The following is a 24,885-nucleotide window of genomic DNA, read 5'->3' as shown; positions in this document are numbered from 1 at the left end:
CTGGCAGAGAATACCTGTTAAGGAAATGGTAGACGACACTGACATTCACAGTTGAACTATTTTAACTTTTTGCTGTCCTCTGTGACGGAATCTACAACCGTATGTTACATAGCTTCCTCACATGTAGAGAAACATGAGCGATCTGGATGATTACTGGACGATTTGTACGTCAACACCATTGCAACATATTGTCGTGTATGTTTCATTTTACTGTCCTGCCACTCTGCCCGACTGTTTGTTTGTTTTCCCGTTCCATCCAGAAGGTGTTGTCTGCCTGATTCCATGTGAACACAACATAAAAAATAAATCTGCTAAGATGACCAACATTTCCTCCCAGCTCACTCTTCATATTTTGTAGAAAACATTCACAGTGAGCTTGAGGAACTTCAAAGATTTGGGGATGTTGGATTAAAACTATGTAGTCGTATGTTTTTTGGACACTTTAATCCCAAAACGCCTTCACTGTCATCGTCACTGCCTCACTCTGAGTTTCATCAGAAGTCCCCGCACAGAATTTTGCTAAAAGGGAAGTCATTTCACGACAACATAACCTCAACATGACACGTAGACACTCTGAACGTGGGAATGAGTCGGTGTCAAACCAGGAAGCTGCGGAGCTTTATGCACATGGTCCACTCTGAAGACAAGCCACAACATAGAACTAACTGACACAGCTTCACATGAACAGGACTGAGACCCACTGACCAACCACAGAACTGTAAACAGGCGCAGCACTGAACCATGGGAGAGCGCACGGCGGGCAGAGGGGGGAGGAGGGTGTCTGACAATCAAAAAGAAAGCAAGTCAACAAACAGAAGACGAACTCAAAGGATCACCCCAGAAAACGAAAAACGACAGCGATGCAGAACCACGACAGAGATAGACAGGAGGAGGTAGAGGAGGCTGCAGAGCTGTGGAGGCTGCAGGAGACTTCAGCAAGACAAAAAATAACAGAGAAGAGGGAGAGAGTCAAACAGTGATTACAAGACAACATGAAGTCCTGAGCAACACCCTGCAAGGAGGCAACAGTGAGAGAAATGAGAGGAATCAAAGGCGAAAAGAAAAGAAACTGAGGATACACAAACAGAACAGACGACAGCCCACAGCCCACTAATACTGCAAGGGTGCAACTCCCACACACACTGACAGCTCGCTTCAGCCAAAAAATATCACGGCACTGTGTGGATCAGTTTGTTTTCCTCAACAGTGTCAACAGAGAGTCACATTTATCTGAATATAATAAACGCGTGAAAATGTGTGGTGGGAAAACCGAACATTTCAAATGCTCCACTAATTTTTTGTTGTTGCTGTTGGCGAAACTCAACACCTCCCGCACAGATGTTTCACATTAAAAGCCTTCCAGCAGCTCAAAGGACAAATTCCCCCCTTTCCTGGCGGGCTTTTAATTTGAAACATCTGCAGGAAGTTCCATTTGCTCTAATTTAACAGTAATCGAAAAAACAACAAGGCAAAGCAGAGGTGACTGAGTGAATGAAAACAACATCGGTGTTAAAAAGAGAGCCCATTGTCTTGATACATTCAGTATAATGTACATTTCCACAGCAGGAATTCCATCAGTACAACACCAGACTCATTTCACCACTCTGCTGCTCCCACTTTCTTCTTTTAACACGAACACTATTTTTGTTCCCTCATTATTTCCAGTTGCTTCTACTTTGCTGTTTTTTTAATCACCGTGGAGTTACTTCCTGCACAGATAAGAGCTAAACAACAGCTCAAAAGGCAGAATTTCCCCTCGAGCAGTGGCGCCTCCAGGAATTTTTCGTAGTAGTGGCCAGATTGGGCCACTGGAAATTGAGGTGGCACACCAAAACCAAAATAAAGGCTAGTTTAAACTATGCCAATATGTAGCAATAAGGAATTGTACAGTTAAATACTTAGGTTTCTTATTTTACAGTTAATATTACCAATTACCTGATGTGCATACATTAATACAGGTACAGTTAACACTTAACCTGGGTCAATGTGTCTGGTGTCTATACATGTTAGGTGACTCCTTTCCTTAAAAAGACAAATAAAAGCTTTAATCTGAAGGAATACAGTTGATTGTAAGAAACAAAACACTTACTGGGGAAAAAAACCCCTTAACCCCAGGTTTAAGGGAGACTCATTGGTAGGCATTAAACCAATTTCATTCAGATATCTTGAGGTGAGAGTTCAAGGAAAAGTGTTAAAGGTGTTGCTAACCCCATTCCAGATAACGGATACCTTAGGTTGTCTAGTTTCAGATGACACCATTACCTTTGCCCTAGCTTAAGAATTGAGCACGCCACAGCCCCTTAAGGACACTAATATTCGCCTTGAATTATTTTTGCCAGGAGGGGCAATTGCAGGGGGGCAGCAATTGTTTCAGGGGGCCAAGGCTTCTCCTTGGAGGTGCCTCTGCCCCTGAACTTACATGATTAGCTAATTAATCACCTAGCCTCTACAGAAGATTAACTGGCAACTATTTTGATAATTGATATTTTAAAGGCCCAGACACACCAAACCAACATCGACGAAAGCTGACTGTTGTCACGTTTCCTGTGTCTCGGCCAAAGAGTTGCACATCAACACATTGTAAATACTACAGCCAATGGCTGACCACAAATAACTCTCTACACCAGCAGTAGGGTGGTAGTAAACTGGAAGACCATCTTGACACTAGTTAGCTGGTTAGCACATTACCAACACAATCCAATGTTGAAAAAACAAAGCATACTCCTGTGTGTCAGTGAACAATAACACAAACCATCAGAAAACATTTCTGCTAAAGGGCTTAATGACTAAAGAAAAATAAATCTTACCTTATGTAAAAAGTTAGTTTTGGTCTCACTCCCTCTTGACTTTAGCTATTTGTTTACTTTCCTCACTTCTGTTTCTCTTCTCGTGCGCTGAGCTGAACTGCCAGTCAGAGTGATTTCATTCACCAACGGGCTCCGTCATCTCTAACGTCGAATCAATGTGCTGAATTGGCTGAAAAAAAGCTGACAAGGGCCGACGATGGCCAACAGTGCGGGACACACTGAAAACAAGAGGGCGACAGATGCTCACCAATCCAGCATTGTCCAACAAGCTGACTGTTGGCTTGGTGTGTCAGGGCCTTAAGTCATATTTCAAGCTAAAATGCCAAACTTGCCTAGTTCCAGCTACTCATTTGTGAGGATTTGTTGCTTAAGTTTTAGATTGTTGGCCTGGGAACTAAGAAGCTCTGATATGTTGAACTGGGCTTACTGAGGGCATCAGTGAAAATACTCCTTAGTTACAGCTCTTTTTCTCCCCTTTTCCTAGACTTTTACTGTGAAAGATCTGCAGGAAGTGATAGAAGCTTTACAGTGATAAAAAAACAAAACAGCAAAGTAAAAGCATTTGAAGGTATTAAAACCAGCGGTAAGCATTTGAGTTTTTAGGCCACAAGCGGGCAGCAAAACTCCACCATAAGCTGACAGACACACAATCCTGACACATTATTATGTACAAACAACTTCCTACTTCTACATTCAGCGGACACAAAGAAGCATCATCATCCCATTGGTGTTGTATAAAAACAGCCGCTTGTGAAAACGTGTCAGTGAGACTGCCAGGACTCAAACTGTACCATAAATGTGCTGTGAAACCGAAACTAGGAGCTAAAAGAGGCTAATGAGCTCAGTAGAGCTGCAGTTGGTGAGAATTCTCAGTCAGAACTCTGAAGCTATCAGTGGTGGAAGATAACTAAGTACTCAGGGTGGGGGAAAAAATCGATACAGCATTTTATCACAAACACACTATAGTTTTGTGTATCAAACTTCTTCTAAAATGACTAAAGAGGACTCTTGTTTTTCGAATTAATGTTTAAACACACTTATTTTAAATGCACGTGCAGAAATGCCAGCTTCAGGGTTTCTGTAACGTTTATTTGTTCACTTTTACCATTGGCTACTGACCTCCTGTAGACTTCAATTGTATTCGCTAAGCTAAGCCGCAATGCTAACCGCTGAGACCCAGCCACTGGACGTACAGACACAAAAAAGATATCGATCATGTTGTCTCACTATGAAAATGATAGAGAAAGGGAATAACTCCCAAATCGTCACAGTATTCCTTTAATGGGAAACTGAAAGTTATAAAATTTGGTCTGTTCCTACAACAACTAACTTCATGATACTTCAGAAAGAGACTTCTACATGAGCAAGACTTTGTCTGACACAGTAACAGACCGAGCTGATAGATGGTAAAGAAAAATGTTTTAGTGTGTGTCAGACACTTCTAATGACAACGGGAGTCTGTCAGTGGCAAAAACAAGCACTTCTGACTGTGCAACAGTCCCGAGTGATTTCATCGCAGCCCGTTTTGTAGCTTCCAGCTGCAGCCCTCTCACTCAGTACTGGACCAATTTCAAAAATTGTTGTGTCCATTAGTCACTTAGACACAAAAACATGGAAGTATAGAGTCCAGGTTAAAAAAACAAACAAAAAAAACCCCACGAAGTTACCCTTAAAGTTAAGGATCGGAATATTTCTTCCACCACTGAAAGCTACAAAGTCGACCATGTGACTAAAGGTGTTTCTGCGGATTTTGTTCCCTAAGTGTTTTTAGTGGAGGTCATCCGTGACTGGAGCTCTGTGAATTATTTCTGTGTGCAAAAGTGTGATGAGCATCCAAGAGCAAGTGTGTGTGTGTTTCTGTGTACATCAAGAAGCATTCTGTCCACAGCAGATGCTCAAACCATGGGAGGTCGGGAGGAGGGGAGCTGTGTGTGTGTGTTTGTGTGTATGTGTGTGTGTTGAGACAGCTTGCAGGGGGAAGTTGGACATGTGTTGGATCACACGGGACAGTGAGGACGGTTGGCTGGTCGAGTTTGGAGGTTGCGGCGATGACGTCATCAGCACAAGCACACAGCCATAAAATCCCTCGAATATTAAAAACTGAGGGAAGCACCGAGGGAGCGCTTGATTTCAACAAAGCGTCACCCATGAAGGACACCTTAGAGGTCAGACAGATGAGTATGTTAGAGTGGAGTTATATCTGTGTCTCAGCTCTGAGAGCATGATGGAACATTTGAGCTTTTGCAAGCACAGAAATTATATTTTGTCGAGAAATCATTACAACTCAGAGAAAAATTTTATTTGAGCAAACAAGATTTTATTCTGTACTCAATAAACCTGCTTTGTGTTAGATATTATCAACATAAGTGCACAACGATAACCTCTTATACTCAGTTGTGCTAATTTTTTCTCTGCACGCTCCCACAAACAAAGTGTGTTATACAGTTTAATTTGCATATCTTCTTCAAACCTTTATTACATTTTGTTCTGGAGGTTTAATGTGAATTTTATTAGCTTGTGAGCTAATTATGTTCATAAGTAGCAAACTCACTTATGAGATGGTTGACTTAGTAGGTAATTAAGCTATCTGGCTAACTTGCAAATTACACAGCCAAAGAATTATAATGATTTAAGTAGCTATGTTTAAGAAAGAGTCCACACTAAAATTAAAAATAGATCTTTTCCTGCAGAAGGAAGCATACATCTACTCATGAACGAGAGGCTCGTGCTTATTACAGTGCGGGATGTAAACATTAATGGTGTCGTCTGCGGTTAAGCTGTAACGTTAGCTAGCTCAGTGGTATCAGGTGAGCTAGCAGTAGATGCACGCTTCCTTTTGCACAGTGATACGGTTGGTGGGTGTGGCAGAAGAGTTTTTCAAATGTACTTTTTCAGCGCTTTGAGCACCACAATATAATCTAGTTACATTATATTTGAGAGAAGGCAGACATCCCTACAGCTTACTTAAAGAAGTAAAATTATTGGCTGTCTCTAATCTCATTATCTCAGTGGCAAAAACAGTATTAAAAAATTAAATGTGATGCCCTGAATTGAGTGTGATATTTATACAGCTAGCTGAATTACAAGGGCTGCAACTAACAATTACTTCAGTATCAATTTATCTGCAATTATTTCCTGGGTAATACAGTCAACAAAATGTCAGAAAATTAAGACACATGTTGGTTCCCCAAAACCCAAGTTTTAAGTAAAGTAAGCCAATAGGTTTGGCATATGCACTTGAAAATTATACATTTAAATCATTATCAACATATCTGTGTTAAAATAAATGAATACGGCCTGCACTCCCATATTACTCCACAGATGTTGGTCCCCAAGGTTCAAACAGAACTAACACGCAGAAGGACCTGGAACTGTCCGAGCTGATTACTATGGTGGAATTCTGGTCAATTTACAAGGATAAAGAAATTAGCACTCTTGTAATTGTTCCTAAAATTTGCACTGAAATTGTTACACATTGTTGTTATAACTGTTTTGTTTGTTTGTTTGTTTGTTTTTTTATTTTATTTTTTTTTTTTGCATGTTGACTGGATTTCCTCACTTGTTTGTGGTGTGATGTTGCATTTATCTGTTCGCGTTTATTGGTGTAAGGACATCAATGTTGCCCTCTTGGTCAGGTTGGTCTTGTAAAAGAGTTTTTTTTTTTTTATCATAATGAGACTTTTACTTGTTTGAATAAATACTGCATTTTATAACAAAAAGTTTCAGATTAATATTTAATAAACTTACTAATTGATGATTGAGAAATCGTTTCATCTCTACATCACCTCACAGCAGGCTTTTAAAACTAAATCTAGTGCAGTAGAATCATTTCTTAGATTTAGATTTATTCTAAATTCAGAGGTTCAGTGAAAGTTCATGTTTTTAAACATGAACTACATTAATGTTGTTTCTCCTTTGACTGTGTAGCTAGCAATAAAATAACTAAAACTATGTAATCCTTCTCTGAGTGTTAATTTCTCAACAAAGTATAATTTTATTGGTTGCAAAACTTTTCTCTCATGCTCAAAATGTCCGGACACGCTCTCAGAATTTAAGGCACAAATATAATCACCACCATGACAGTTACCATGACAACAGTGGAAGCTGTGATTGGCTGTCAAAGACTTAAAGGTTGAGAGTTGCACCCTTTCACAGGTAAAGCAAGGCGAGAGAACGTCCCCCTTTATACAGCAGAGAGAGAAAGAGAGAGAGAGGGAGAGAGATGGACTGGACACTCCCCTCCTGCCGCTGGGTGGAGGGTGAGGAGGGGGTGAGTAACAGGGAAGGATGGAGGGACAGAGAAGGACAGATGGATGAATGGAGGGGTTACCTTTGTTGCGATTTTCGGGGGGTCCTTGTTTTTTACCTGTTCGGACAGAGAGAGAGGGCGGAATGCTGATAAGATGGCTCAAAAGAAAAATAAGATCAAATCAAACTGAGGGAGAACACAAAGTTCAAACTGATAGAAACCCACAGGTGTGTGTGTGTCGTGTGTGTGTTGTGGGCAGGAATGGACCAATCAGAGGAGAGAGACACGTTACTTCCTGCTGCGGAGAACCAACAGTGTTTCACAGTAGAGCTTATCAATTTATCAATATCTCAAAATAAATCAAAATGTAGAGTCTGATTCAGAAATTCAATTGAATGTTAAATAATAACAAATTAAATAAATACATTTAATTGGTTTGAGTCACCACAACGCTCTGTGTACATGTAGATCAGTTCTATACACACCACCTTATCATTCATAAAGTACATAGTTTGTGTTCATGTTGTACATATAGCTACATCATCCGTGTATGCACTACTGTTCATACACTCTGGTTGGATGCTAAGGCTGAGCACAGCGTTAGTTCAGGCAGGACACGATGTCACCCTCAGCTCACATCCCATCAGCTGATCTCAAGAAGCCCAGTCAACTGATGGAGCAGCTGACTGATGAAGGGAGTCAGCTGATAGATCACATGATTCCTTTCTATGCAACCAATTGGTGAATCTCATTCAGGGTGCCCTATTCAAACTGCTCTGCCCTGCCTACTGTTGCTGCTTTCTCTGCAAGCCGCTTTGCAACCCACCTCCACCCCAGCTCCTCCTTTTCATGCTGTGTCTGACTTATCAATGTCATTTCTGTTTGTCATTGATGCTGCTCTGTTCTGTTCCCCAGGGGTCTTTGCTGCTGCCCCCCCTGCCTTAGGCTTTCCATGTGGGCGCATGGAAGGGCAGAGAGGTGTGCTGTCTCCCATCTTATGCTTTCCACATAGGCGCCTGGAAGAGGCTTTCTGTGTAGGCCCGAGGAAACGCAGAGAAGCCCCAGAACAGAACCATAGGTTTTCTTTGACTAAAGTGTTCCTGAATGAACTGCATTTTTTGTACTGGTGCATCATCTGTGCAATGACAACAAAGTTAAGTCCAACATTATCTTAAATTTAATTGACCAATCAACCCATTTCACATACTAATATATTTCTACACCAGTTTTATTGTGTTTGCTGCAGCCCAAAATGATTTTTGTAGTTTTCTGGAAATGTTTGTCGGCCAGTTTGGTTTAAACTGAAATATCTAAACAACTATTGGATACAATTTTTAACAGACATTTATGGTGCTTGTGAGGGCTGGGTAGTGAAGCAATTACAACCCATACAGTCTGTGGTGTTGTGAAGTCGAGCGCGGTGCATTTATGGAGTGAGGCAGTTCAAAGTGTCGAGATGCCACCACAATGTTGGAAGGTATGATGATACAACACTCCTGTGGTGTCTGGTGTTTTACTTCACTGAATGCATTTATATCATGTGTATCAAATAAAGTAGAAAAAAGGTATCAGATGAAGTACTTTATTGTTATTGTTATGACTTCAAGGGCCCCAGTGCTCAGAGAATGAACTGTAATAACTTTTTGGACCATTTTTATGTGTCCAGTACTTTGGTTTATGATCAATAATGCATCCTGAAGCAATAATGACATTATAAACAGCCATTAGTTGGAAGTTTGGGCAGATGGTGTGTCTGAGGGGTTAACAGTCTTAGTCTATAACTCATCCTTATAAATTGTATATAGTTCTCACCTCCGTAGGCTCTGTATGGTACCTGAAAAAGTCTTCTATCGATTGGCATTTAGGAGAGTGGAGCAGTCAAAAAATGAAAACACATCACTGCAAACAAGCTTTGACGGAGGCCAAACAAAAGACAGTGATAAAGGTCAAAATGCACACAAAACTTAAAAAAAAAAAAAATCCTGTACAGCACTATCCAAGTAACTTGGATGCATTCGTGGACTCACAAAAATTCAAACACAATGATTTTTGCTTAACTATTGCCAAACAGTTTATTTGTTGGCCTTTGTCAAAGTCTGTTTGCAGCAATCCCTTTAGTCCCATTAGTTGTTACCATAGTAACGACTACTCTGGGGTCCACTGTCTGACAACCAGAAGTCTCTGGGAACACAAGTCAGTATTTCAGGAGAGCTGATGTAGCAAGCAGCTGTCCAGACCAAGACTTCCTCCTCTGTGAGGTGGTTATTTCGACTTATCTCTATAAACAGATATCTACATTTGAATACAGATACTTTATTTAAAAAAAAAAAAAAAGTCCACCATTGGATAGAAAACTTTTTCTGGGACCATGGAGAACTTAGGGAAGTGAGTACTGTGTACAATTTATCTTGTGTTTGGGTGAACCATTCCTTTATGGTGCTGACAATAAATCATAACGTCCCTGAATCCAGTCTGGCAGGATGGCAGGAATAGCTGCCATGTCATTTCCCATCTCTCTCTCATTTCATTTCCTGCCGTCTCTTTACTGTGAACTTTCTAATAAACGCAGCAAATGTAAATGATTTGTTGACTGAATTGTGTTATGTGAAAAGGTTGCTGATTGGTCGACAATTATTCTTCTAACTGAGGCACTTATTGCAAAAATACTTGTCAAAACCACTACATAAGTTCTCTTTAACAGTGTGTGGATTGGTTCGGGTTGTGTTTAGCTGTTGGACCGACTCCTTCCTTCACTGCACATGTCTGAACTTTGATCGTCACGGCTGTTTGCATATGTACGTGTGGGTGTTAACATCTGTTATTGATCCTTGTCAGCTGTTGTGTATTGATCAAATACGTGACAGGATGTGACAGGTGCAGGTCTGGTGTTATTTTCCTCCTCAGGGAAATTCACTTCCTGTTGCCCTAATATGGAGCTCTCTGCTTTTATTGTGAAAGGAGGTTTGGCAAGGTCAAAGCCAACATGGACACACACACACAGACACACACACACACGCAGCTCTTTGTTATTCAGCTCGTGGTTTGTGATTGATGACAAAGACTGAACTGCTTTGTGTCTCTGTGTGTTTCTGTGTGTGTGCTTGCACATAGTAGAGACTCTTACCGCTGTACGATAACCAGTGGGTGTGACTTTACATGAATGCATGAATGTGTGTGTGTGTGTTTTAAAGTGTATTTGTGTGTGTTTAGTGGGTTGATGCAGCCATGTGTGACAGTAAAGTCTGCTGTGTGTCTGCTGTTACCAAAACTCAAGAGACACACAACAGTGCTTGTGTGTGTGTGTGTGTGTGTGTGTGTGTGTGTGTGTGTGTGTGTTTTGTACTTCTATCTTTGTGGGGACCGATTAAAGTTTCAGACTCAGCGGGCAGGTACAATTTTAAAAGTGAGGACATTTTTGGAAAATGAGGTCAATTTTGGAAAGTGAGGGCATTTAGTTCAGTCCTCACTTCTTCAAAGGGCTTTTTGAGGGTTCAGGTCTGGTTTTAGGATTATGGTTTGAATTAGATTATAGATTAAGGTTAACATTAGGGGCTTGGGAACTTATTATGTCAATGAGGGTCCTCACAAGTGTAGAAGTACAGACATGCGTGAGAGATGGTTTCATGAAAGCTTTCTTCTTCTGCTCAGTTTCAGTTTAATTTTAGTTAAATCTGAAAACTCGTCTCGTGGTTCTCCTCATTAGGAATTCATTACTTGTTTGGATTTTAAAATCAGTGACTGGAGGCCAAAATGTGAACCTTAGCGTCTCTCTCCGCTGAGCTGGTTCATTCAGCCAGTTCACAATGAATGCCTGACAAACTCAAACTTTAGCCAATAAAACAAATGATCAGACAAAACCAAACTAAAGAAAAAGACATGAGTAAAAGGGGGTTAGCATGATCACAAGCAAATCAAAAGCAATAGAGACCGACTGCAGAAGCCTGTTGGTTTACATCAAACTGCTCTGTGATAGTACGAGGATCGTCTGGACTTTTTGAAGGGTTCCACTTCAAAAAGCAACTGTATGTAAACAGAGGAAGGTACGTTTCGCATTTTTAACCAACATTACATCACTGTCAAATCAATACCTCAGTATATGGCCAGAAACTACCCTGAATAAATGAGACCACGACAGTGTTTTTTTTTTTTTTTTCTTTTTCCAGGTGACCAACCAAACATATTATTCACATTTTGATGTATTATTTGTCTTTTTTAAAGGCCTGTGTGGTCACACATTTCAAAGTGTCAAATGACTGAAATGTTACCAATGATGCATTTGTTTGCAAGTGTACAACAAAACTGAAATCATTACTGCTGCTACACCTGTCTAGCTTCCTGTCATGCACTTATTCTGTTTACAATAACAACAAATTAATATTAAAATTTGGGGAATTTAAAACAATAAGTCTTTGATTTAGCCCTTTTGAACTCTGCGATAAAAATGGTCCGCCAGTGCCTACATTGGTATTTTTGCTTATTGTGATGTCATCTTGTGGAGTATCTTCAAATGCTTCATATCCATAAAATCTGTACAACCTAAGCTAAAACTTTATGTTGGTCAATAAACCATAATAATTGAAAAAAAACTATTAAAATTGTGTAATTAAAAAAAAAAATCAATCAGACATGATTTTTCATCAAATTTTACAAAAAACTCAAAAAACTTATTGAGCCAAATTATTTCTAAATGTAATAACATGAACAAAATACTTATAAACACTTCATCAGTTATTTAAACTTTCTATCTTATTTAGTTTTTTAGATATGCTCATTTTGATGAGCAGAGTGCAAAGGCGCTGTCACCATGTTTGCACTACACGTAAGGTGAAGTAAGGTAACGTAATGATGTTGACAAAAGGATGAGCTTTCTGCTGCAAAAAGAATGAATGCTCCAGCAATTAGTTTTTTTATTTTAGATTCTTTTAAAAGAGGATCACGCAGACAACAACCTCCTGCAGCCGCCTGCTGGACGTCTGTTTCTTTTAAATGTTAAGACTGCCTCTGTACATGGGGCGCCACCATTATCCACTATGCTACTGACGGTAATGGTCACATATATTGTGATAACTTTACATCATGTGATGATGCAAAACAGGCTGAGGCTAAAGCTAACAGTTCCCATGTAATAAAAATTCAGCATCCTAATCAGTCGAGGAGCAATGGTTTTCTAGTATCAAAGGGAAGAGCTATTAATCTCTAGTGTTATATTTCAGTTTAACAAGAAAAAACACATAATCAGGTATATTTTTCTTTTAGGCACAGCCTTGATTACAACTTTACACAATAAGCTAGCGAGCCAGACATGCTAACATGAGCAGCTTACGTTGTCTACATATGGCGCCACCTCACAATCGTTTTGGATGCAGAGTGTATCTCTTACTAGCACCCATTTGCTGTACATTGCATCAACATGTGAAGAAAACCAAACTGACAGACCTGCTGTGCCTTGTTATGGTCGCTAAGGTGGAACTTGACAATCACTGTTCGTGGAGGGGTTAAGTGAAAAGTCAATAAATAGTAAACTTGCAGTTGTACACATCCCTCTTGGTCAGATAATTAAATCTCATGTCAGTTGTGTTTCATTGCTGTTCAGCAGGTATGAAGTAAACTCATCCGTGGTCTCATTTATTCACTGATGATGCTTTTGTGATGAGATCGAAGCTCAGTAATGTTAAAATATTATAGTTAGACCCTTCAAACAGCTCTGCTGTTATCAGCTCAGACTGAATGAACTCTACCTGCTGACAGAGTCGGCTAGTACGACAGCAGAAACTTCAAATCAACACCAGCTGATAAAAACGTGCAAATATTTCCAATCTGCACTGTTCAAACAGTAGAGTAGAAATATTCAGAAGCTGACACGATGATTGTTGACTTTCTTTCCTCCCAACACTTCACACACTTTGTGTCCTCATATGACCTTCAACATTTCAACATGAGTTGTGTTTTTTGAGACGTGTGCGACAGGCTCTGTCTCATGTCTTACTTTTCTTGACCTTCTTCTCTTCGTCGTTCTCGCCAGCGCCCAGCAGAGTAAAGATGATGCCAGTCTGAGAGTTTAGGCCGACGGCTGACACCACCATCCTGCCTGATCCCTCCATTACATGGGTCCCTGAGGAAAGATTCAAATGACAGGAGTCACAAATGGAACTTGATTTTTATTTCTTTGCACCTCGGTTTTACTGTTAAGTGATATTATCAACTTATGGAGTTCCCCAAGGATCAATCTTAGGGCCACTACTTTTTAATCTTACAGTTTGTTGTGGGTTGTCAGCTTTCATGTTTTTTGGCTTGAGACACTCAGATTCAGTCTCTGGCTGTCCAAAGAAATTACACAACAATTAATTGGTAGTCACTACTTGATTAAAGATAAAACTGTGTTGACATTTTTAAGCAATTTCATATCTTCTTTATCCCCATAAAAGGTGTGTCAACAGTTAACCGTTAATCCATTTACTGGTGAGCTATATGTCAATCTCTAAGTTAATTTTGCTACTCTTCACTTTACTGTACCACGCACATCCTGGGTCTGGTGGAAGCTAGCTAGCGATGCTGCTCATTTAGTGATGACCGCTAGTAGCGCTGTCCCAACCCAACAGCATTGCTGCAGAAACATTGTGCCCACCCTTTGGTCTCCCTCCAGGTTGCCCCAGTGAGTATCTGGCTCAGTTTTGAGCTGCAAACCCCCTTTAGCATCGTTAACTATGTTAAGTGCTCTGAGATCTGTTAGTTCTGCTATTAATGTCAGCACAACTAGTGGTGCTAACATAGTAAACAATGTCAAAGGGGTTTTGCGGCTCGAAATGAAATTGCATACTGTCCAGGGCTACTTGAGAGACTGGAGAGTGGCCACCATGTTTCTGCAGCAAAGTGTGCTGCAACTGAGATGGCATTACCCGCTGTAATTGCTTCCTGCCATCCGATCTGGGTGGTGTTTAGTGCAGAGCAGCTATCAATAGCTAACCAATGGAGACTGAGGGTGGGCAGCGAGCACCATTTTTCTGCATATTAACACGCCTAACCGGCAGTCTGTCAGCAAAGCCAACAGAAAATAAAATGAAAGGATCCCAAAACATTAAAATTTCATCACATTTAAATGGACAGCACTTTGAAATGTGGCACTAAAGCTCACTGGGTCAATGGAGCGCCAGACTAAAAGGAAAGGCCTTTTGTATTTTACATCATTATGTGTTTTTTTTTTTTTTTTCCTGAGTTACCCGTTAATGGGTGTTGATCTATCAAAAGCAAAAATAACCAAAACTGACATGCCTACCCCATATGCATTAGTCTTCAATTATGTTTTTTTTTTTATTTGTATTGTCTCATTATAAGCTTGTCAGTTAGCAGTAGAGCTCTCTGAGTTGTATTAACTTGTACGAAGAGTGCTATTCAAGTCATTCTCATGATATACATACAATGAACACTGATTAATTAAGAGATCTAATTCCACATCCTGCTTCAGAGGATTCATCTTACAGACAACAAACAAACAGAGACAGTGAATATGCTTGTTTAAGAAATATCAGCAGAATCACTTCAAAGAAGAATCAGCAGTGTCAGGAGAATGTGATCCGGCACTCACCGGACAGCAGCATGGGGTCCTTCTCCAAAGACTTTCGGACCTGATCAGACTCTCCAGTCAGAGAGCTTTCATCAATCTTCAGGTCATTGCCTTGGATCAAGATCCCGTCAGCAGGCAGCAGGTCTCCTGCAGGCGCAGAGGTCAGAGCGTGCATGTTGTTTATTTCTCAGAGCAGCTTCAGTGTAAACAGATTTTTGCTCTTTGCAGCAGTCCTCTCATACTGAAGGCTGAGCACCAACACATTACATTAAACATTTCAACCAAACTGTTTAGGTTTCCTATTAACGCTAAAACCAGACTTTTGCAAAACAGATGAAAGAACTGGAATTTTAACTCAATCTGCCCACTGTAGAGTCAGAACAGTATAAGACACAAAAAACATGTGCTTTAATGTAGTATGCTTTTGGTCTCCTTAGTTCCTGTGAAGGGAAATCTTAATGTTATTTTAAACAATAGTGCTTCCAGCTTTGTGCCAACAGTTTGGGGAAGGACCTTTCCTGTTTCCAAAGCAAGGTTCACAAAGAAATAGTATGTGAATTTTTCATGCCTGATTCAGAGTGAATGAGAGGTATTTATAAAACTCTTAAGATTTAAAGGAGCTGAATACGACATTCAGAACTCTAATATAGCAGCAAACAATTATATGCTCTGTCAGCACTGTTGCCATTGTTAGCACTGTTCGCACTGTTAGCATTGTTAGCTGCTAGTTAGGCACCTCCATGATGAGAGCCATGTGTAGTTAATCCTGGCCCTGACTCTGAATCACTGACAGGCTCTGAATGTCATATACAGCTTCATTCATCACTGTGGAAACGATCAGAATGAACAGACAGAAAATGACAATCCAGTCATGTCTTTAAACTTGTCTCACTGACGTCACTGGTTTGACATATTAGTCTGGTGGCTGGGGTGTCATACCGTATTTGATCTGAGCGATGTCTCCCACCACGATCTCGGCCACAGGGATCTGGATGACCTGGCCTTTGCGGATGACGGTGAACTTTTGCTCCTGCTCGATGCGACTCTGCAGCCCGCGGAACTGCTTCTCCTTGGACCAGTCGTTGAAGGCCGTCACCAGGACAACGATGATGACCGAGAAAAGGATAGCGGCGCCCTCGATCCAGCCAGCCTGAGCCTCGCCCTCGTCCTCCACACCGCTTGCAGTCTCGCCACATGCTGCGGGAGGACAGGGATATTTTACATTTGAATCTCATTTACCAAATAAATGTGTCAGGTGGAAACAGGTGGAACAGCTCTGTCAAACTAAAACTGTACAGCCTCAGAAAGTTTTAATTTTAACTCTAGTTTCAGCAACAATGTCAACAAGACAAATGTTTCAGTGTGGACTTGTTTATTTACTTATTTATTTTATTGTCTGTATATTAAATCGTAGGCTAATAACTACCATTTAAGGAGCAAAAACATATTTAATTTATCATTTTCTTTTTGAGCATCTTGTAGCCAGGATTTTATAAATACTGACTTCAAATTATATGGTTGATAGGTAAATATGGTGGATAAATGAATAAATGAATTATGAACAAATATTGAGTAAAATAAGATAAATATATAAATGAATAAATAAATAAATAAATAAAATAATTTTGAGATATAAAAGTAACAATAACAAAACATATAATTAAAATAAATAAAATAAAATAAAATAAAAATCATGAAAATAAATAATTAATTTATTTATTATTAATAAAGTCAATAATTATATAAACTTAATTAAAATATACTGTTTATTAGACAATTAAATTTAAATAAATGCATTAACAGAAAACAATAATGCTGAGCTTTCCCCAAAATTAATTATTGAAACAAAATCATATATAAGATAATTAAATATAGAAATTAGATGATAAGAATTTACAGATTACACTTTTTTTATTCAGATAATTGCTAATTATATAGTAACTTTTCCTAAACGCAGGTCTACGTGGTGTTTCCAGGAATTAAATTCTGTTAAAGAAATACTGAAACCTTTGTTTTTTATTATGTTGTTGGCCCAACAGTGATCAAATTTAAATATACAAAGTCTAAAAAAGCTGAGATCAGCTTAAAATAAATATCCCTCATGTATTTTGTTGTTTTAATGTTAACTCCCCCGAGGTTCCTGAAACCTACAAATCTACATACAAAAAAATATAACATAAAATAAGATAAAATAAAATACGGAGAAGATATGGGGGACATGATGTTAGTGTCCACGGCGTTATCTACGGCCCTGTTTTTCACTTCTGACTCTGACTGTACCAACCTTCACTGTCGCCCCCTGGTGGATGGTAGAAGGAAAGGCCCAGCGAGATGATGGCAGCGATTTCCAGGATAATGAGTGTAACATCCTGCAGAGCCTCCCACACCAGCTGCAGGAACGTCTTGGGCTTCTTGGGGGGGATGAAGTTCTTGCCGAACGCCGTGTGACGTTTCTCCAAATCGACAGGGTTACCGGACAGACCTGCAGATGCAAACACAAGACATTAATATTCACATCAATGAAGAAAACTTTTCTTTACACAAAGAAAGGGAAATAACCTGAGTGCGTCTTTGCTTTATAAGCACACATTCACACTTAATGCCTTTGGAGTCATGAAAGAAAAATCCAAAGCCCTCTGAGTAACATAAATAATTCTGCACAGCTGACACCACCCTGATTTGGCCAGAAACCGTCCTCAGGGTGCTAAAGTCAAACACAAAACAAAACACGATACAAATGGGTTTCAGGTGTGTGGATAGAAGCCAAAAGGAAAGCACAGTGTGTTTATGTACAGTGTATAGATCATGTCATAACTACTCAAAAAGACAAATAAATACATTCAAAATTAATTTTAAATTACAGAGAAAAATGGCAGGCTCAAACCTATTGGTGTGCAGATAAAAAGTACAGTCACTGGATTCATTAGGCTCTGTGTGTGTTTCTTCTTATGGTCATTTCTAAAGTGTAATCACTATCATAACATTTTTGGTTCAATACTGTTCTCACAGTTTCACCTTTGCTTCCAGTAAAACCTCTTAAACCTTCACTGGAAGCGTGATTCTTCTGCTGCATACTGTGGCTGTGCACCTACACGCAGCGAGGCCTGAAGATGCACTATAGTTATGAAAGATTTTACAGAATTCTATAAACAGGAGTTTTGCAACATGACCTACTTTTGTTGCCATGAAAGACTGCAGTATTTCCATATACAGTATTTGTTTGGGCAAATCACCAGCACAGATTTGTTCCACCCACAGAAATTATGTATCTTTGTATTCATTATTTCCTCCTTTCTGTCTGGAGATCCAGTTTTAAAAAAAAAAAAAAAACGGACTAAAAGGTCAGACAAATGGTGCGTTCAGGTGCAGACACACAGATGGGAAAAATAGGTTCTATGAGCAGTTTTTTCCCAGGTTTCACTGACCCCTGTGTGTTGCACCCAGCAGTGGTTTCCCCTTAAAACTACCCATCTGCACCAGTTTTATTTTTACGAGAAAAGATTTCTGTTTTATTTTGACACACTTTAGAGTTAAAATCATACAAGAAATCACAAGAAAAAGTAGAGGAACATCTGAAAATATAGATATAACTTTATAGGGCTAAGTATTGTGTGGGTTCTTCTTCCTGTCAATCAACCAGCGATCCTTTGTGTTTATCCAGTGGCCCATTGAGTGGGTCTCAACCCCCAGGCTGGGAACCACTGGTGTGTGTGTTGTCTGTGGCAGTGATGCATCCATGGCAGCCTGAGCTGACCCGAACCACCTTCCCCTCCTGCTGCACGCACAATCTGCTGCTCCACCAGAGCCAAAATACTCCACGTCAACACAACACCACCTGATCAGGCCTACCCGCTCTGATCAGCTGACTCATGGGAAGATACTGCAGACCATTAAACACTCAATTGAAAATCAAGATTAAAGAATAAACAACTAAATAAATAAATAAATAAAACTGTCAATCAAACAACAATAAAAGCAGATTAAGAAGGTCTGAATGAATAACATGGAATATATACTGTAGTGCAGCACTATCCTCGCCTTTTTAAAAGGTAGGGTGGGCTGTGTGCAAATGCTGAAATAAAATGCCAATCAGGGGGCACTGATGGTGTAGTAATTAAGGCCCAAAAATTTAATTTCAGAAAAGGCCACACCCCTCACACTGTAAGCTGGATTGAGTTGAAACCAAACAGCAACCTCCAGGGCTGAAAAATGAAGCCAAAGCAAAGTGCCCAAAAACTGCACTTCCTCAATCGCCCACTTGAGGCTGGCTCCAGAAGCCAGTCAGTCCCTTTAGATGTTAAATCGCTCAACTTTACAGCAGAAATAAACATGTTTAAAGCCTAGTACAAAAAATATTTCAGTCTTCATAGCTTATTTCCGCCTTCATGATAACTGTATGGGGGGTGAATTTTTATATAACTCCACCATTTTTAATGAATTCTATTAAGGCTTAAAGTTACTCATTAAGACTTTTGCCGCCAGGGAAAGCTCTCTATTAGTCTAGTTTTGGTGTCTGTGGCAACTTTCACAGCAGGTGCACCCAAAGTCATGCATTTACATCAACCAGCCAGAGCTAAAGGGGAGGGGGGATTCATTAATTTATTTTTTGTTCAGATTTTTCTTTCTGTTCTCTGTTTGGCACTACTTTTCCCTGAGTTTTCTCAATGCTTTTAGGTCGCTTTAGACTTTTTCTCGGTTTTTTCCTCCTTTCTAGTTAACAGTTAGCTAACCATAGACTGAGGGAAACACAATTTAATTCACTGTTCTGCTAAAAGACTACCACCGCCAACTACCGGCAATTTTTAAGGTGGAATAATTTCCCAAATGTGGTTGCGGTGCATCGTTCTAGTGTGCTCTGGCAGCAGTGTACGCCGTGGAGAGAAAAGATGAACAGACACCGACAGTACAAAGAAACTTTGGACAGTCAGCTGCTGTGACATTTTGCAATAACAATGTTGCGAGAAATATAGCCTTCCAATGTCCAAGGTCATGCATGTGACATCAAAAACAAGACCAGAGAGTAGGTAATTAATATGCGCATGCCATCAACTGGACAGGAGTGTGAATTGCTATAAGTCACAGTAGATCTTCTTCAGTGTTTTAAATTCAGTCAATGACGGGAAATATTTGGTCATTGTAACCTCTGGTTGACAAGTAAGAGGGGAGAAACAATAGCAATGAAATCCTAAGAATCATCCAAGAAAAGTTTCTCGAGTGGATGCTCCAGATAAAAAGAAACTCGTTCACAGAAAGGATTAAAGTTTAAAAAAAAAAAAAGAGATTTAAAAAGAGCGCTCCTGGGTGCAACGAAGATGCAGCGAGCTCACCCACAGGCATGTGTTATAAGCATGCATCGACGCTGTCTATATAATTACTCTCACTGCCAGAAGGGGGAGACAAAAGTTGCACACTTGATCTTTAAATATCACAAACTAATTGATTAGTCCAGGTAATTTCTAAACCTGGCTGATGCTTCTCTTCCTGCCCCTCTGCAGAAAGATGATATAATCCTCTGCTCTTTGAAGACCAAACAATATCTGTGAGTTATTGATTCCAGACTTGTGACTGTCATTTTCCAGCAGTGACTCATATCTAACTGCTAATTCATTCTCCATATAAAGACAATAAAAACACAATGATCTCTCAGTCGACCCGGATGTTGACAAAGGGAGCAGAGCAGGAGGTCGTCAGAGCTTCTGAGTCTTTTATTAGAACTGAGTGAAAATCAGATCTTTAAAACAACATTAACAGTTTATTTATCATCAATTAATGAATAATGAGCAGCTCGTGTTTATCTTCACTCTCTATTAAGGGAGGATTTTCTGAGCTCAGCTCGTCACCACAGGACCTCGTTAACTTTAAATTCAGTAAACAGTGTTATTTGTAGCAACTTCTGGGTGCACAGGGACGAGGCTGCTGCATGAGAACGAGTTGAACTGATGTGCTCTCTCTTTTTTTTTTTTAAAGAAATCTGGGTGTTTTTAGTAAAACCTGAAAATCTGTGACTTGCTCTGCACGGCTGTGTGGGCAGCAACATGGCTGCTGTGGATTCTTGTTGGAAATCGGGAGATGTGCAGTGGAACGTGATCTGAATGTCAACAGATCGCACTGCCAGGATTCCTCATGAAGGAGGACTCTGTAAGTCAGCATGAACATGTTCCTGCCTTCATGTGTTTAAGTAATGGCCTCTCATCCCTTCTTTGACGATTCGCTCCAGAGCGACTGCATGAAAAGTTCCCCTCCTCCTCCTCCTCTTCCTCATGATCTGTCCCTCTTTTCTTTGGATGCAGTTTGCATCGAACAGAGAGATACCCGTTTTTCTTATGTCTCACTTATGTCATTTAACCTTACAGTTTTAATCAAGCGCTTACACACCATAAATGGGCCGATTATTAAACATCGCAAACCATAACGCCATTTACCAAAGGACAGACCCATTTCCCCAAACTATAAACGCTGTTCACCTGTCTCAATATTCAAAACTGTCTGCAAAGCCTTACACAGAAGTAGCCATATCATTCATTCACTGCATGGTGTGTTCATTCAGCAAACACATGCTCTCAACATATTTAAGTCATTACAACCTGAACTCAAACACTACACCTTTCTCCAGGTTCAAACACTAAGCCTCTGGACTGTTAACACATCAATCACAATGCCTCTAGGCAAGACCATGTGCTTTGTGACCTATACTTATGTTTGTTGTAAGCTGTGCCTTCTATTGGCCGTAGAAGTTATTACGGGAGCAGAGAGGACCATGGATGGTGTGTCACGTTGGCAAGAAGGCTGCCGAGCCATAGACCACTGCAGGCAACTGTTCAGGAGCAAAAAACAACATATCAAGTTGTGTTTCAGTGAGTCATTGCTGTGTTTCCAACGTTTTTTTAGGCTCCAATCATGGGTGTTTTGTAGTGACCTGTCGGCAGAATAGTGCCACTCATGCCACTATTGTTTTTACAAAGACATTGCGGCTTTTCCAGCAGAGATTGTGCCCCAACAGAGCACTTTAATCTCTTTCCTACCCCTAACCAAGTGGGTTTTTTTGCCTGAACCTAACGACACATTAACTACAGCATTGCTCCTGAAAGTTTTAATGTATCTGCTACATAATAAGGTGGAAATGTAATGTATCGGTGGTTTGAAGAAATGTTCAACAACTGAGTGGCTTGCCAGGCTGTTCCTGGGGGGTTATCTGGACAGACATTGCTCTTATTTTACAATTATTTCTCTGAGCATCCTTCTACTACTAAACATTTTGGTTGCAGTGTGTTTGGAATTGATCCCTCAAGTGTGTTACAAACAGTCATGTGGTCTGTGATTTTGATGGCTTGTGTGTGTGTGTGTGTGTGTGTGTGTGTGCGTGTGTGTGTGTGTGTGTGTGTGTGTGTGTGTGTGTGTGTGTGTGTGTGAAAAATTGGACCCAGAAGTGAAATGTTTGTACCATTAGGTGTGAGTTTTAAAAACTGTGTGTGAAGATTTGAGAAAATCGTGAGTTGCTCCAGGAATGGTGTCAAAGCCATCGAGAAAAAACTGTAAATTAGGTGTGTCGAGTTAAAAATGAGTTGATGTGGGACGAGATGAGATCACCTGGGATGAAATGAGAGAAGACAATGAGGGAAAAAAAGTGAGGTGAGATGAGACGAAGTGCGGAGAGCTAGTGTGAGTTGTGAGGCAACAAGAAGAAACGAGGTGAGATCACTTGAAGCGATTTTACATATGAGGAGGCGAGGTGATATATGATATGATATGAGGTGTGGTGTTATGAAATGAGGTGTGATAAAAGGAGATTAGATGAGATGAGGTTGTAGGAGGCAAGATGGGCTAAATTAAAAGAGGTGAAGCGATCAGTGGTGAGATGATATTAGATGAGATAATAAGCTTTAATAAAAAGCCTTTCAAAATAAAGCGCTACAGTGTTAACACAGTACTCTACTACGGACCAAAAGGAGCGGTCTATCTGAGCAACAGTACGGCTTCCGAACATGTCTGAGGAGCTTCTCTGTGGTTTAGAGCCGGTGCACAAACACAGATTTTAAAAATACACCACTTGTCAAAGTCATCATCAGCAATCTTTCATCACACTGTGGTTTTGTTCAAAGTTTGGTTTGATCATTTTGAAGCCAGTGATTGATGCTGAAAGCGCCTGTCGCACTAAAATAAAGAAAAACAGGACCACAGAGCACCTTAACCCACTGTTTGAACGATTCAAGGCTGTTTTTTCTGGTTTAATGTTGTGATTGTGGCGGCGGGTTTCATCTGCCATCGGCTCGTTGTTTTGGTGAACGTCCCTGTGGAGATGCAGATTAAAGCTCTGAAATAACGTTCCAGCAACAGCAGAGCAGTCGGCTGCACACTCAGCTGTCACAGATGTTTATGCATTTCAGCTTGTAGCAGAAATGGACTTCATTGGTCCAAATCGAGGTCTCTTCCAATTCACAGCTTTATCAGCCAACATGCAGCTTCATCTTTTACCACACGCAGTTTTCACTTCCATTCATTCTCCCTCTGACAGATGAATCTACAGCAGCAGGGATTAATGTCCAGTCTCATTGTTTTGAATGTTTGATGTCCACTACAAAGACAGAGGACAATTTTCTCCTTCTGCCTCCTCCATGTTGTCAGGACTGCTTCCTATTTCCTCTATCATCTCTGCGGTTCATCCGCCAATTCTGTCTTTGCCTCCATCGTTTCTAGCATCATCCTGCAGTGCTTTATTCTTTCTCTGCTGTCCGACAGGTGGACCAACAGTCAGTGACACATACAGGAACAAGTGATGCTAATGTCACACTTCATCCTCAGCTGAATCTGATGAATATCAAGTACCAAAAACAAGAGTATCTACTGGTGAGATGTGTTTAGACAGGACACAAAGCAGATTTCAGAGGCAACACAATTGCTTCTAAAATCTATGAAAACATGCGAGTGGGCGCAAACAGTTTCAAGTATTAAGCAGTAATTCACAGAGCGATTTCTGACTGAGAACTGAAGGTCTCTTGAGAGCCAGACTCCACTGACAAAAATATAAATTCAACATTGCTGAACACAGGAGCTGCTGGTCTACTGCTGCCTCAATCAGTTAGTTAGTTTGTGGTATTGTGTGACTTTGGTGTTTAAAAAGGTTAGTTTGTATTCACTAAAGTCAAACAGTAACACAAACTAATTAACTGATGAAGGCAGCAGCTCCCATGTTCAGCGAGCTTAAATCACCAATTTTCTCAATGGAGTCTGGTGGCTTTGACAAAAGCAATGGGCTGTCTGCGACAATGTAAAGCAGTGAAAATATTCTCAGTATGGCGTACACTTGAATTAATATTAATTTTGTTAGGTGGAACTTTTTTTTAAGAGGCTAAAATATGTTTTGTTCCTGCCTCTGTCCAAAGCAGCACACTGCCCCACTTTTGTGGTGCTACTCCTGCCTGTTTCTCCAAACTGGGGGCACGTCAACCGCCACCTACTGTATGTGATCCACTGACTATGGATAAGTGCCTCATACAACCCTACTTCAAAAGATCTGAACTATCCCTTTAAGGTGAAGATGTAGCCTTACAGTTGGAAAAACCTGCACTTGCTGTGAGGCCTAATGGTTCACCTTCATAAAAAAAAAAAAAAAAAAAAAAAAAAGTGTTCTGGGATCATTTTAAAGTCATCGGAAAAATGTATTGATTGAATTTATTTTAAAACTTGATGTACAATTTGGATTTGTGAGGTTCAAAATCATACTTTAATTAATTACTTACATACTTATTAAATTTAATCTGCTGCAGTGATCCTAAAAATTGGCTGCTTTAAGTCTCTGCTGGATTTAAAAGTTGAGACCTTACTGGTCATTGGTATGGTTTGAACTGACTTTAAATCAGTCAGAAAATAACCCTGTTTGTTTCACGTTTGGTTTAAACAACAATTTGATTGAAACTAACTCATGAATAGAGGTTCAAAGATCAGCTCATACAGACAGCCGGTGACAAAGGTTAAAATCTGAGTTGAAACTGAAATGACAGACAGGACAGACCGTTTTCATCGAATAAAAATGCAAGCATATCCTGTGTCTGTTTCAGTTCACTATTGGTATTAAGCCAATACCATACTTTTTCACTACCTTACTTTGAGAAATATAAATAATTTCTACAAAACCATATTTTTCAGTGAACTAAGTGTTAAATGTTGTCTAATGGCAAGCAGCCATTAGACAACTCTTTCTATAGAAATGTTCTGTATGTTAATGTCACACGATTTCCTCTGATGTGTCCTTTGGACCTTCTGGAATCAAA

At 40.0% G+C, this 24,885-nt stretch overlaps 1 protein-coding gene across 8 annotated transcripts in view; it reads right to left on the bottom strand.

The window, feature by feature from the left end:
* Positions 1–24,885, bottom strand: part of LOC125891356 (plasma membrane calcium-transporting ATPase 1-like) — a 148,402-nt gene that overhangs the window by 53,874 nt on the left and 69,643 nt on the right. For 6 of the 8 annotated variants that reach the window (XR_007449644.1, XM_049581142.1, XM_049580907.1 and 3 more), the window contains exons 3-7: positions 16,902–17,099; positions 15,557–15,814; positions 14,639–14,764; positions 13,043–13,168; positions 7,138–7,173 (exon numbers count right to left, since the gene is read on the bottom strand). Coding sequence is in view for 7 of the 8 variants with exons in the window: in XM_049581142.1 (XP_049437099.1) it covers positions 7,138–7,173; positions 13,043–13,168; positions 14,639–14,764; positions 15,557–15,814; positions 16,902–17,099 (744 nt within the window). In the remaining variant the exon portion in view is untranslated. The remainder of the gene's footprint in view (positions 1–7,137; positions 7,174–13,042; positions 13,169–14,638; positions 14,765–15,556; positions 15,815–16,901; positions 17,100–24,885) is intronic. The other 2 variants (XM_049581061.1, XM_049580979.1) reach the window with 1 other exon arrangement.

The sequence above is a fragment of the Epinephelus fuscoguttatus genome, linkage group LG1 (assembly GCF_011397635.1).
Source record: "Epinephelus fuscoguttatus linkage group LG1, E.fuscoguttatus.final_Chr_v1".
Classification (NCBI taxonomy): Eukaryota; Metazoa; Chordata; class Actinopteri; order Perciformes; family Serranidae; genus Epinephelus; species Epinephelus fuscoguttatus.
The sequence above is the reverse complement of the archived record's forward strand: the minus strand, read 5'-3'. Positions and strand labels throughout refer to the sequence as shown.